This window comes from Ornithorhynchus anatinus, chromosome 14, assembly GCF_004115215.2.
Source record: "Ornithorhynchus anatinus isolate Pmale09 chromosome 14, mOrnAna1.pri.v4, whole genome shotgun sequence".
Classification (NCBI taxonomy): Eukaryota; Metazoa; Chordata; class Mammalia; order Monotremata; family Ornithorhynchidae; genus Ornithorhynchus; species Ornithorhynchus anatinus.
Genome location: NC_041741.1, coordinates 26,089,177 through 26,103,864, shown reverse-complemented (window position 1 = coordinate 26,103,864; position 14,688 = coordinate 26,089,177). Strand labels below are relative to the sequence as shown.

At 39.7% G+C, this 14,688-nt stretch overlaps 1 protein-coding gene across 10 annotated transcripts in view; it reads left to right on the top strand.

The window, feature by feature from the left end:
• PPP1R12A (protein phosphatase 1 regulatory subunit 12A) overlaps positions 1-14,688 on the top strand; it is a 142,320-nt gene that overhangs the window by 83,821 nt on the left and 43,811 nt on the right. For all 10 annotated transcript variants that reach the window (XM_029078479.2, XM_029078477.2, XM_029078481.2 and 7 more), the window contains exons 6-9: positions 2,663-2,737; positions 3,460-3,548; positions 3,700-3,857; positions 10,409-10,533. In XM_029078479.2, coding sequence (XP_028934312.1) covers positions 2,663-2,737; positions 3,460-3,548; positions 3,700-3,857; positions 10,409-10,533 — 447 coding nt within the window. The remainder of the gene's footprint in view (positions 1-2,662; positions 2,738-3,459; positions 3,549-3,699; positions 3,858-10,408; positions 10,534-14,688) is intronic.

The following is a 14,688-nucleotide window of genomic DNA, read 5'->3' as shown; positions in this document are numbered from 1 at the left end:
ACATTAAAATAAATTGCAGCTAATCTTTTTACTCAACCCTCCCTCTCTCGGGGAACTCATCCTCTCTCATGGCATCGGATGCCATCTCTATATAGCTGACTCCCAAACCTACCCCTCTCGTAAAACTAGCACTCAGTACAGTGCCTGGCATATAGTAAGCACTTAACAAAGACCATAATTATAATTTAACCTCTATTCAGTCTTTCAGTTTTGTCTTGCCTCCACAAACATCCCCACTTGGATAATCCATCCGTATCTCAAACTCAGCCGAACCCCTCAACTCTGAACTTTCCTTTCCCTGCTTACAATTACCACTTTTGTCCTGGCCCAGTAGCCCACAACCTAGGGGGTCTTCTTCAGTTCCTCTTTCAGGTCACATTCAAGTAACTACTAAATCCATCTGATTTGGTCTCCAGAACGCTTTCTGGATCCATCTCACAGCTACTACCCTGCTTTAACTCTTCTTTATTTCGTGGTTAGGCTATGGCATCCTTACTGGTCTCCCCCGTCAATACACACTCCAGTCTGCTAGCAGTCAATCGGTGGTATTCATTGAGCCCATACTGTGTGCAGAGCACTCAAATGAGTGCCTGGGCAAGTACAGTAGAATTATCCAAATTCTCCCTATCCAGATGATAAGCTTGTTCTGGGCAGGGAGTGTGTCTGCTAATTATATTGTACCCAAGCGCTAGTTTGATGCTGTGCACATAGTAATTGCTCGACAAACACTGTTGATTGACTGATCATCATCTTGAAATACCACTTGGTACACTCGCTCCACTTCTTAGAAACTTCCCGTGACTGCCCACATAGCTCCACATTAAACAAAAAAAGTTCCTTCGGTTGTCTATGTTTCTGTATCAGAGTTCTCCATCTTTCATATTGACTGTCTTCACTAATAATTATAATAGTATTTAAGTGATCACTATATGCCAAGCACTGTAGTGGGCGCTGGGTTAGATACAAGATATTCAGATATCCACATGGGGCTCACAGTCTTAAGATCAGGGAGTAGGATTTAATCCTCATTTTACAGACTAGGAAAGTGAAGCCCAGAGAAGTGAAGTGACTTTCCCAAGGACAAGTAGCAGAGCCAGAATTAGAACTCAGGCCCTTGCTCTCTCCATTAGGCCACACTGTTTCCTGTGTATCTGTGCGTTATTTTGATATTTCACTCTGTTGTAGTCATTATTTTCCCTGACTGATCCTTGTTCTTCCTACTCCTCCCATTGTTTGTAAATATTTTGGGTATGTGTCTTCCCAAGAACTTAGTACAGTTCTCTGCACTCAGTAAATGCCATTGTTGATGGATGATGTAAGGTCCTTGTGGGCAGAGAGCATCTAGCTTCTGTTGCACTTTCTCATGAGATTAGAACCGATGCCTTTAGTAGGCTCCCAAATACCCCTGCAACTATTTTGAAAAGACCTGAGAGTTTCCAGGTAGGTTTGACAAGCCAACAAAATTGTGGCATTCAGGCCTTTCAGCTCTTTGAAACCTGTCCCCTCCCTCTTCCCCATCCTCATTAAATAGTTGTTTCCTTTTTGCCCCTGCACTCAGAATGAAAGTTACCCCTATGTGTTGCTCCAGTAATGTAAGACTCTCACTTTAAGTGAAAACACAAGAAACAGAGCATTTTTCTTTTGAAGATTGCAGGCAAATTGCAAAGCAACATAAAAGATTTGGTTTTTTAATGACCGCAACATTTGACAGTGAGAGAAAATGTGACCTTTTTTTGATAGTAGTCACTCACATGCAGTTCTCGGGATAGGTTGAAATCAGAAGGTTTTTCTTTGAAAGATCCATTTTTGTATTAAGTAAGCATTTGCAAACTCTGCACCTTCCTTATAGACTACTGTTACTTTGAGTTTTTGAAACAATAATGTTTTCAGAGTGGGGTTTAATCTAAAATCACTTCTGGGTAGTACTTTTACATTAGGTAATGCCGACAGCAGCACTGTTACAGTGAATGCCTTCCTAAAGAATGAGCTTTTGGCATTCAGGAAACTTGTACCAGTGAGGCAGTTCTAGGTCAGATCCCGGCAACAGAGGAAAGCATTACTATGTTTGGTCAATAACTCTTTGAGAAATTCCTTTTCCAAAGTGAACAGAAACAGACTGACAGATGTTCGTCTGAACTGCTTTTGGAAACGTGATGAATTCCATCTGCAGTTCGGTCATCCAGAAGCGCACGTTTTCTTGTAAAACACTTCAACTAATTTACTGCTATGCTTGCATTTAATTCCATTTTTCCAAGTCTTCTTTTTTTAACTTCCATCTGATGGGAATGTTACCATGTCTCAGAAGTTTCATGTCTTTCCTCCTAACCCGCCCCAAAAAAAACCTACCTACAGAGAAAAAAATAATGTTAATCGGCTTTCACCAAACATATAGGGGTGCTTTTTTTATTGAAAATTGTTTGAGTAAAAAAAAAAAAATGCCATAGTACCCGCTGAGGAATTGTCTTTAAGGTGGTATTGTGTGTGCATGCTCAGCTGATAATGCCAGTGTGCTATTTTGCGGGTGGAGGTGAGGTGAGGAGGGATTAGAAGTGCAGCTCTCTGATCTACCCTGTGGAGTGTAACAAGAGAAGCAATAAGAGCACCTCCTGCGTACTGTATGAAAATGTGATTTATTAGAACTTTTTTCTGTCCTTTTCTTTAGGGCCAGACAGCGTTCGATGTAGCCGACGAAGACATTTTAGGATATTTAGAAGAACTGCAAAAGAAACAAAATCTGGTAGGTTTGGGGGAAATGAGAGAGTCAAATGCTAGCCGAGAAAAGGCTTGTGGTCTAAGACTAAAAATTCAGAGTTGTGTTATTTCTGAATTTTAAAGATCTTGTAAACCTTTCCATGGACCATCTTTTCTATAACTTCTATCCAGACAAGCTTAATGCCCTTGGAAACAAAAGGAAATTTAATTGCTGTTGGAAGAATAGTCCTCGATTGTTGCATCCTTGTCAGGCCTCTCTAAAAGAAAAGAGTGAACCCATTATAAAATGCAAAATATCTTAATTTACATTTTGTAATACCAGTGTATAATTGAGTAGGCCAGTGTCAGCAGGACTTGCAAACCCAAGCATTCTATTTCTGGTCAAATTTATTCCTTTTATTTTTTAATTTCCCATTTTTTAATACCTTGTAAATTATTTGATGATGAAGTCATGTAAAGCTCCTCTTGTAATTAACCACCTGCCTACATCTCAGCTTTCTAATTAGCACCTGAGTGGATTGTCAAGTAGGTAAACCTGCAGCTAAAGGTTATGTGGTGAGGTGCCCCCACCCCCTAGCCTTGCCAGGCTATTTGGCAAAGGAGCAGTAAATATCAGGCTCTCCAAGAACCACACATGGGAAACATGTTGGGCAGCTCAATCCAGTCCTACTTAAGTCATAATAAGTTAATTAATAAACTTGTAATTGTTATTAAATTCACTATCTTTAATTTTTGTATACCCTAAAGCTTCATAGTGAAAAACGAGAAAAGAAATCTCCACTAATTGAGTCTACAGCCAACATGGACAATAATCAATCCCAGAAAACATTTAAAAAGTAAGTACTCAGAAGATGAGGGTATTTTTATGAGAAAGAAGTTTATAAAGTTTGGGTGGCTAGAATGAATAAATTCAGGATTTGATTTTAATAGGCCTACTAGTGTATATTTGAAACTTTTATAATTTGGAATTAACCTCTTTTGTTATAGTAAAGAAACCCTGATTATCGAGCCAGAGAAAAATGCATCCAGTATTGAATCTTTAGAACAGGAAAAGGCAGATGAAGAAGAAGAAGGGAAAAAGGATGAATCCAGTTGCTCTAGTGAAGAAGATGACGAAGATGATTCCGAATCGGAAGCCGAAACAGGTAAATGTTCGAGTGCTAGGAAAGTGTATTTGATGTTTACCTGTAAAATGTAGGTTAGTATCTCAGTGCTGAGAGACCTCAAAACATGGGGTCATTTCAATTTGAACTCCTTGGGGTGGGAACACCTGGAAGGTGCAGTGCACGCATTTTTGAGCTATGGTTAAAGATGTAGAGTTGAGGGGCTCCATAAAACAAGATTTTGAAAATAGAATGATTAAGTTGAATTATTTTTAATATGAAGATAAACCAGTGGCAGTTAAAAAAAAAAAACCCATTAAAATAAAACTGGCAAAGGCAGCAATCCTATTATCTTGACACTGAATTAGGCTGTGGAAATGACAGGCTCTTATAAAACAGAATTGTTTGAATCTTCATTTACGTAAAAACAGAGACCCAAGCATGTCCTTTGGAAGGTAACACACACTTCCAGGTACATCAGTAGTAAGTGGAGAACTTGAAAAGAAATCATTGCAAAGTACTGATTAATTGCAGGCAAGGCCAATTTCAGATCATTAAATTCAGCTAATTAAGGTATGGCACGCCTCAGATTTGTTTGGTTTTTCTGGGCATTAGCTTTGTGGTGGTGGTAGTGGGGTGGGCGGGGAATAGTCTTGATTCACTCTAGGTGGAGGCCCTATTTAAGTGTATACTGATTTGGGCATTGACAATGAAGAGTTAAAAATATAAATATTGTTTTGACAAGAGAAAGAAACATGATCTATTCTAAGTAGCCTATGTCTACAGACTTCTGAGTGTCTGACTTCTGATTGTTCTGAGTGTTTACAGTATTCTAGACTGTGTACTTCTTGTGGGCAGAGGATTTGTCTACCAACTCTGTTATAATGTATTCTTCTACGTGCTTAGTACAGTATTTTGCACACAGAGGGCACTCAGTAAATGTGATCAGTTGTTCAGTACATGGAAATTCATACAATTCTCCTGTAATGCCATGGTTGACTCTTTCAGGACCCCACATTCAGGATAACTCACACTCTTTTGTACTCATCACATCCATTGCCATCCACCTACCACCATTTCTTCCGACACTTTGCCAAACTGTATCTGGACAGGCTTTCGTCATCAGTAGAACATTTCCTTATTCCATCTTAATCTTCCAGCCAAAGCATATAATGAAACATGCCTTGTGGCAGAACTGAGTATCAGTAAATAATAAATTCTATTACTACTACTGACTGTTCTGAATATGTAAGTCCTGCCCTTTTTAGATGGCGTATATATTTTCTCATTTAATTTCTTAGGGAGATCTTTGCACTGTAATGAGTTGCAAACATTGTGATGTAAATTCCCGTGAAATTGCCTGCAGGACCTAAATATTTGTTGCCAGGAAGCTAGACTAGAGAATAGGTTCACTCTTCCCTGTGCTCTGTGCAGTGATATCTAGTTGCTGACTACTTACTGCTGTTAGTTATTCCCCAGTGGTCCTTAAGAGTGAAGTAATGATTGGTCCATATGCATTACAGGTCCTGGCTCTCCATCAGCTTCACTTTTGTATTATTTCTTGCGGTCTCCAAGCTGACAGTACCTGGGGGTTCTTCCAAACTCCTGAGATGTGATATTGTTGCCAAGCTTCTCTTCCCTGAGGCAGAAGCAGTCTTCCTTGCTAGGATAGGCTGACTTCCCCTGGAGATTTGAGAGTTTCTGTGCCTGAAAGATCCCTACAATTCAATTTCAGTGTACTGAGTTCTTTATTTTTTTCCTCTTTTTTTTGGCCCTGTTCCTGACTCTGTTACTCAATTCTTTAGTCCCAAATTATAACCTGGGAACAAAATATTTTTCTGTGACCATTTCTGATTTAAAAAAAAAAAAGTACAATCAAATTGAATCCTGGGAAACTCATGATAATGATAATAATGGTTCTAAGCACTAAATATATGCCAAACACTGATCTACATGCTGGAGTAGATAGATACAGGAGAGCAATGTAATCAGATCAGACACAGTCCCTGCCCGGCATGGCACTCATGGTCTAATAGGGAGGGAGAACAGAATTTAAAGGTTGCTGAATAACTCGAGACCTTTGTTTTCTGTGTATTATGAGTATATTTGAGCTGCCATTCTATCTTTGAGTCCCTAGCAATAAAAGCACACGGTGAAAACCTTATATTTCTTTTGAATCAGGACCTGAATAGTGTATGAGAGTCTCCTGAAAACTTAGTCTGTCTTCCCTTCTAACCATAGCACTCAGATCTTATCATCATCACTATCTTGACAGTGCTCATGTTGTGAGACAGAGGAATGAAGGTGACAATGGAGCCCATTTTCTTTTCTTTGTCTTTTATTTTTTTTAAATCTTTAAGTTCTTGATCATTCCAGAAGCTGATTGGCCCAGTATTTAGAAGTCATCTAGCACCCTCTGCTCTTCTCCATTCTACTGGTTGCGCTTTTGCTTCATTTCTTGTTACTGATTTTTTCCCCGGAGTGTTACTAAGGAAAGGGAATAATGATGAGTCTTGAATCAGTCAGCAGAACTCAGGGGTTGGATGATCCATGGATTTCATTTATCCTTCCTTTCCCTGGCCTGGCAAGCACCCACAATTAAAGTTTAAAGCATTGACTTGGCAAAACAAGGTTCCACCCAGCCTAAAATCACCTTTGACAATAGCATCAGGATCCTGGGCAGAACAGTGTGGGGGCCCTTCTTGACATCCACTCTACTGTTTATGACTCTAGTCTAAATGTCCCTAATTTTTCCCCTGGCTTTCCTAACCCCCTTTTCTCTAACTTTCCTCCTTTGAACTTTCCTTCACACCCTTCTAGAGTTGATATTTTTGGCCTGTAGTGCTTTCTGTGGTAATGAAGTCCATGTGTTCGCCACTTGCCGCTACTGGGCTGTTCCCTGGCAGTCTGTGAGCATGAGCACTAGAGAGGCAGCGTGGCCCAGTGGAAAGAGCTAGGGCCTGGGAGTCAGAGGACCTTGCTTCTAATTCCAGCTCCGCCCCTCATCTGCTGTGTGACCTTGGACAAGTCACTTTACTCTGTGTGTCTCAGTTCCTTTAATCGGCGCAATGGGGATTCAGTACCTGCTTTTCCTCTTACTTAGACTGTGAGCTCCATATGGGCCCAATCTTAGAACTGTGCTCAACACATAGTAAGTGCATAACAAATGCCACAAAAAATGCAAATTGTGTGATTCCTTGGTTTTCATTTATTACAACCCCTCAAACTCTGATGGGCCACCCCTGCCATCCTCATAAAACTTTGTAGTAACAGAGGCCACAGCAGAGAGAATATTTGAAACTAACTCATGGTTTTATGGTGGCACAGAGAAAATAATTAATACCATTTCTTAATTAATTTCCTTGCTCACCATTTCTTATACTTCTTAGAACAAAATAGTAATGTACACCCTGGATTCATAAAGCTATACTTTATTTATTCCCAGGAAATATATTATGCATTTTGTTTTCTAGGATCTGTACCAAAAGGGATATCCCCTTGACTGACCATTATTTCAACAGTAGTCACAATTTTTTCCTTATTGTTTATTATTTCTGAACATCTAGGAATTTGAATTTTCTGAATTAATTCATAGTGGAATGAACATGGTCTGAAAGGAAACTCTCTTCAACTAGAAAATATTCCCTCTTTTTCTTACCTACTTCATCTCGCCAAATCCTGACTTTGTCAGCAGTTCAGTTCATCTTAATGCTTTTTACAGATAATGTATCTTGTAGCTTATTAGCTCCTTTTCTCTTGACACCTGTGATTCTTAGAATGGACAAAATTATAATTTGAGAGCTTTTATTTGGTATTTTGTCACTTTACAGTTGCAGGTATCTGTTAAACAATCAGGGTGATTGAGTTTTGCTTAAAAGAGCATTGATGAATCCATCCCTGAAGTGGATAGAGTCATTTGTAAGTGTGTTGTATTGAATTGTGTGGAGTTATTTATTGGGAAGAAATAGGGAGACTTGAAGTTTTTTCTAAATTAACATAGTGTTGTCTAAAGCCTTTCTTGTGTTTATTCAAGGGAACCAAAACTATGGATCAAGTGTAGAATAAGAGAATAGCAACAAATGCTTCTGTTTTCGTGCCCAGTAAGAAGTGCCACGTTCCAAAACCAGGTTTAATATATTTAATAATTATGTGAATTGGCATAGAAGCATCTGTAAATGATTTTATTTATTAACAAACTTTATCTTAAGTAACATCTTAAAAGGACGTAAGCACATTAAGTTACACAAAGTGCCTGCTTTCTTTTAGTTTCTCTGGGTTCACTTTCTTATTCAGCAACATTACATTTTCCTTCACTTCTCAGATGGGATCATTTTGTTCTTCCTGTTGCTGGTAGTCAGTTGTGCCAGGAAAATTTGACTCTGACACAAGAATTAATCTATGTAAACGCTGTGTGTGGTTTTTTTTTTACATCAACACGGCTTTGTCATACTTTATTTGGCAAGCTAGAAAGAGCAGGACTTTTCCCAGTAGAGCTTCAGTTTTGTAAGCTCTAAACCTTGTGTTTCCCTTATTCTTGTTCATCATAAAGTGACTTTTCAACATGCCTGCTCAACCTGAAATAACTATTTTGCTGAAACTATCTTCTAAAACAATATAATCATCCTTTCCTTGGGGTTACTATTTAAAACATTCAGCAAAACTCTAGTCAAAGTTAGTGTTTCCTTCACTTTTAAATGTTTTGTGGAACTCTTTTTATCTGGTTTTAGCATATTAGACCACATAAAAAATTTCCCAAGGAAAATTCTAACTCGTATATGCATACTTATTTTTCTTTTTAGTCCTGCTTCAGCGGATTCCCAACTAAACTGTGGGACTTGTTGATCAAAAAAAGGTGGGAGTCAAGAGGGAAGAAAATGAGAAAGACTAAGAAAATAGTGAAGTGTGGCATCTTTGTGAAAAACTTTGGGAAGTCTTTGGGGAGATTTTCATTATTTTTTAATTATTATTAGTGTTTGAGTGTCTACTGTGTGCAGAGCACTGACTAAGGGCTGTGCAAGAAATGTTCTAATAATAGATTTTATAGATCAGTATGTGCCAAGTGTGACAAGAAGTTGAGTGCAAAGAAGCTAAGGTAGTGTAAAAATGCAGAAAAGATAGGGAAGCAGGTCTTATGGGGAAGAAAAATTAGTTGGGGAAAGTCTCCTGGAGGGAATGGGGTTTTGGAAGAGCTTAGAAAATGGGTAGAACTGTGGGCTAGCTAATCCATCTATCAGTTAATCATTGTTATTTATTAAGTGCTTACTAGGGGCAGAGAGCACTGTACTCAGTGTCCAGGAGAGAACAGTAGAGTTAGTATTCATGGTCCCCGTCCTTAAGGCTCTTAGTCTAGTGGGAGAAATGGACAGGAGGAAGTATGAAACTGCAGAGGAGGAGAAAGATCAGGACTGGAAATGTAGATTTGGGAATCATCCATGTAGGAAGTGTAGGTGAAACCATGGGAGCGAATAAGTTCTCCAGGGAACCGGGAGTAGACAGAGATTAGAAGGGGACTCAGAACTGAGCCTTGAGGGACCCCATATTTAGGGATTGGGTATTAGAAGAGGAGCCTGCGAAAGAAACCGAGAAGGAGTGATCAGAGAGAATGGTAGGAGGGAGATGGGGCGGTACTTGGTGTGGAATAGGGCCATGGGAGCATGTTTTTTTTTTAGGATAAGGACTACATGGCCATATTTGAAAGCAGAGAGGAAGAAGCTCATGGAAAGTGAGTGGTTAAAGACGATAGTCAAGTAGAGAAGAAGGGAAGAGCAAGGATTTTATTTAATAAGGTGCAAAGGGATGGGGTCGGAGGCAAAGGTGGAGGAGGAGGGAGATCTAAGAAGGAGGAAGGGTGTGGGTCGTAGAGGTGAGAGAGTCGAGAACCACACACAGAAGGATGTTTATGTGGAGAGGGTATAAATTGGGGTTTAGACTGTAAGCTCCTTGGGCAGAACGTGTCTACCAATTCTGTTGTATTCTCCCAGTCGCTTAGTACAGTGCTCTGTACACAGCACTCAGTTCAATACCATTGATTGACTGACTTTTGACTTTGGATTGATAATTAGAGAAAGAAAGGTGATAAAATGCCTGAAAACCAGGATTCAGGAGTTTCGGTGTAATGCAGAGTCGAATGGGCATCCACTGGAGATTTTTGAGGAATGGAGAGGATCGTAGAACAATCTTTCAGAAAAATGGGATGGGGTCAAGATTGGAAATGAGGATGGGAGAAGGCAGGCTTCCAAGTGGTGGTAGGCCACAAAGCAACCATTTGGGTCTTTTCAGTTGTGACTGGAAACTTTCAGCTCTTGTCAGAGACCTGAGATGAGCAAATCTGGGGGCCCAACTCAGAACACTTAAGGGGCGATTGCCCCGGTGCAGCGGACACCTGTGCCAAATGGCCGGGTTAAGTAGTATTATGCGCATTGGGTTTTGTCAGCGCATGTTTGGTTTTGTAGTATGATTTTTTTAAATCAAGGTGACACCCCTATTCTTCCCAGTACAAGCAAAAATGGAAACCCATGATAACAAATGCTTAATTAAGCTAGTTAAGTTGATTCCCCCCGAGTCTTAATGTCAAAAATGTTCTCTCATTCTAGATAAGAGCAAACCTACAGCATCGGCTCCAAATGCCAATAGCTCCAGTACCCAGACTGCTTCGGTTGCCGTGACGGCACCTTCCATTCCCACTGGACAGGCGACACCCACGTCACCTATTAAAAAGGTAAGTCAGAATAGAAATCTAGCCTTTTATTGGTCAGCTGTATCGTATGATAGTATCTAACTTTTTATACATTTTGAAATGGATTTAAACTTCTCCACTAAAGTTTAAGCTCCTGAGAGCAGAGACCATGTCTTCTGACTAGTTGTCCTCTCCCAGATGCTTAATACAGTGCTTGGCATGGACTAAGCACTCAGAGGGTACCGTGGATTGTTCAACAAAATGAATTTATTTTAAAAGTACATAAGTCTTTGTAACATGTTAATTTTGATTAAAATGTCTGGAATTCAGGAACACTGAATCAAGTTCATATATCATCACCCTTTATAAAAAAAAAAAAATATTTTGTGTCTCATCAGTCAGAGTAGTAACGTATTTAGTTTTTAAGCATCATTAATACAGTACTTGGGTGGGGCATTATCGACTCAAGGAATTCCCAGTTTGAGGCTGCATATTAGACGTTAGATTCTTCAGAGCTAGATTCTGAAGTGTATGATTTTTCACTGCTTATCCTACTAATACTCCGTACTGTAGAAAGAAAAGACACTTTACCTCCTAGCCTGTAAACTCGTTCTCTAGACTGTAAGCTTGCATGGGCAGGGAAAGTGTCTGTTATACTGTACTCTCCCGGGCGCTTAGTACAATGCTCCGCACACAGTAAGCACTCAGTGCAATTGATCGATCAATGGATTACCAGCCTGCCGTCTCACAACTCACCATTTCAGAGACTTTGGCAAGAGAGGAATGGAGTTAGAGAGGAAAGAGTCAATGAAGCTGACTGGAGCAGTCCTTCGGAACCTAACAACCTCTTGGCAATCATTAAAACAATGCAGCTATGAGAAGCAGCTTGGCTTAGTGGAAAGAGCATGGGCTTGGGAGTCAGTGGTCATGGGTTCTAATCCCGGCTCTGCCATTTGTCAGCTGTGTGACTTTTTGGGCAAGTCACTTAGCTTCTCTGTCCCTCAGTTACCTCATCTGTAAAATGGGGATTAAGACTGTGAGCCCCACGTGGGACAGCCTGCTGACCTTGCATCTGTCCCAGTGCTTAGAAAAGTTCTTGGCACATAGTAAGTGCTTAAGAAATACCATAATTATTATTATTACTTATTAAAGGGAAAGGGACTACAGTTATCTACTTGACAGTTACTATAATGCAAGTCTTAGAACTAGCTTTTCCATTTCTCTGCAAACAGAAAGAAATACATTCCCTTCTTCTTTTCATTTGGCTGCCACAGTCTTTAAATGAGTTAAGGAATTCTAAGCCGCGATTGTAGGCGACTCGTTCTAGGATTTTGGAAAGGAAGGGTAGTAGGGAGATAGGGCGATAACTGGAGGGGGAAGTGGGGTCAAGAGCGGGTTTTTTTAGGATGGGCGAGACGTGGGCATGTTTGAAGGCAGAGGGGAAGGAACCATTGGAGATTGAGTGGTTAAAAATAGAAGTTAAGGAAGGGAGGAGGGCAGGGGCGATGGTTTTAATAAGGTGAGAGGGATTGGGGTCCGAGGCGCAGGTGGAGGGTGTGGCCAATGGAAAGAGGAGCAGGTCAACAACCCTTCTGTCTACCATTTTATACCAGTTTTAGGAGGCAGAGGATCCTCTTGCCTAATGGGAGCCGGTGTCCTCTTTGAAACTATATGTTGCTGAATTGTATTTTCCAAGTGCTTAGTACAGTCCTCTGCACACAGTAAACGCTCAATAAATACTATTGAATGAATGAATGAATGAATGAACTGAGAAAGCATTGTGGGCTGTTGGAGAGAGCATGGCCCTGTGAGTCAAAGGACATGGATTCTAATCCTGGCTCTGATAGTTGCTTGCAATTGATCAAATCACTGAACTTCTCTGTGCCTCAGTTTCCTCAACTATAAAATGGGCATCCCTGTTCTTACTCCTATTTAGACTGAGAGCCCCATGTGGGACAGGGACTGTGTCCAACCTAATTAACTCGGACTATCCCAGTGCTTAGAGCAAACTGTGACACATATTAAGTGCTTAGCATGTAAAATTTTAAAAAAAAACACCTGATATGGCTAGGGTATTTTTAAAGCTTGAAATTTATTGGGTTTTGTTTTGTTTCAAAAGGACAGGGTCCCCCTTTTAATCAGAATTCCTTTTCTTTAATTTTACACCACTTCCACCAACAATTTTACATACTAAAGATGTTCAAGTTTATGAGAGCAAAGTGGACAAGCTCAAAGAAAAATATTGTCCATAAATTTTCACCTACAAAAACCCCCCAGTAAAACCCAATAAATGGGTGGAGTTGAAAGACTCCTTTTTTTCCATCTGGCTTTTGGTATTGGGGGCAGAGAGGGGACAAAAAAAAGATGAAAGCCCCGAAGTGGTTCTTAAAGACTACCAACTTGAAACTCCAGAACCCAGGCAGATTCTTAATGTTTCCAAAATTAAGAACATTCATTTCCTTACTGTAATAGAATCCGTAAAATCTGAGCTAGTTAACTGGCCTACAGTAAAGAGTCTCTTCATAATGTAAGAATGGGATAGAAGCTGGAGCATGTCTAATTTTCCCTTTGAAGAATCAGTGCTCGCTCACTGAAGGTGCTCAGAAGACACCGCTGCTCCGAATGGTGAGAGAAAAGTGTTCTTAGACGACAAGTTAGTTCAGAAGATGCATCTGACTTGGGATATTATGAATTTAGATTGTTTTGATTGTGTGGGTTTGGGGCTTCGTAGTTTTTTTAAAAAAAATCACTAAAAATAAATCATGATGCCACACCAGTCCCTCGTTCTTCACCCACCCCCGTGTCCAGAATAACAGTGATGATGGAAACTCAAGTCACATTCCGCCCTCTGCTGCATGTACATGGTCCCCACTGAGATTTTGTTCACAACATGCTCACGAGCACAGCTTTTAAGCAGTGTGCACTAGCCAATTATATACAGATTCTAAAAAATACTAAAATAGAAGTCTTTGACTTTATAAAACCATCAAACACAGCCTATTTCTAGTAAAAGGAATTGGTCTACGATCACACTTTTTGGGTGTATATATTATTTAGCTCTTTGAATTTCTTATAATAGAGTCTTGCTGTTCACTCAAAGACACCATCACAGGATTGCTCTACTTGGGTATTTTGAATGTGACATGTTCTATTTAGAGGAAATGTCTCAGAGGTGAAAATATCCTTGAATAAACCACTCTAACTCAACTGTGAAAAGGCTTTTCTATGATCTTGAGAAAGTCAAATTAGTTTCTGTTTAGGGATGAATTTAGTGCAGTGATTGATAGAAGAGTAAAAAAGAACTATGTTTTAGTGATGCAGCCTCTGTCCATTGTGTTCCGTATTTGTAAAATATACTGTTTTATACTCAGCTGGATGACTCTGGTTTGAGCAGGCACACCCACAAAGCATATCCCAAATATAATTTAGTTCTTATAGGAGTGAAAATAAAATCTTGAAAAATTAAAATCTCCAATCTACTTAGGTGTAGCTACTCAAAAGGAAATTGTGAGAAAATTTGAGAAGGCTTTAAAGAAAATGGCTATGAAACTGATTAGAGAAGCAACATGGCATAGTGGGTAGAGCACGGATCTGGTAGTCAGAAGGTCATGAGTTCTAATCCTGAAACGCCACTTGTCTGCACTGTGACCTTGGGCAAGTCAATTTTTCTGTGCCTCACTTACCTAATCTGTAAAATGGGGATTAAGACTGCAAACCCCATGTGGGACGGGGATTGTGTCCAACCTGATTATCTTGTGTCAATCCCATTGGCTAGAACAGTGCTTGGCTCATAGTAAGCACTTAATATTAGTACCATAATAATTTGACGATTCAACTCTTTCAGTATTACCTTTTTGGAAACTTTTGTCAATTTTTTTTCCTTTCCACTGAAATATCTGTTTAATATTTCAAAAAATATTAGAGAGGCAATGATTTTTACTTTGATTGAATGTCTAGCTTGTGAATTGTTGTTTACCCCTTCTGTGACATTTTTTCTGGCATTTCTAGCAAACTGTAACTATATCCCAACCAGCAAGCTTTGTGTCATCTTCTTTCTCTCTTCTCTCCCTCCATTTCTTGATCTTCATCTTCATCTCTTTATATTTGTGTATTTTAGTGTGACCATGTGTGTCTTTCTCTGTTTCTGGATCACTGTGTGTCACTTTGTATCTGGGTTTTTGCCACTGCTTTTGCTTT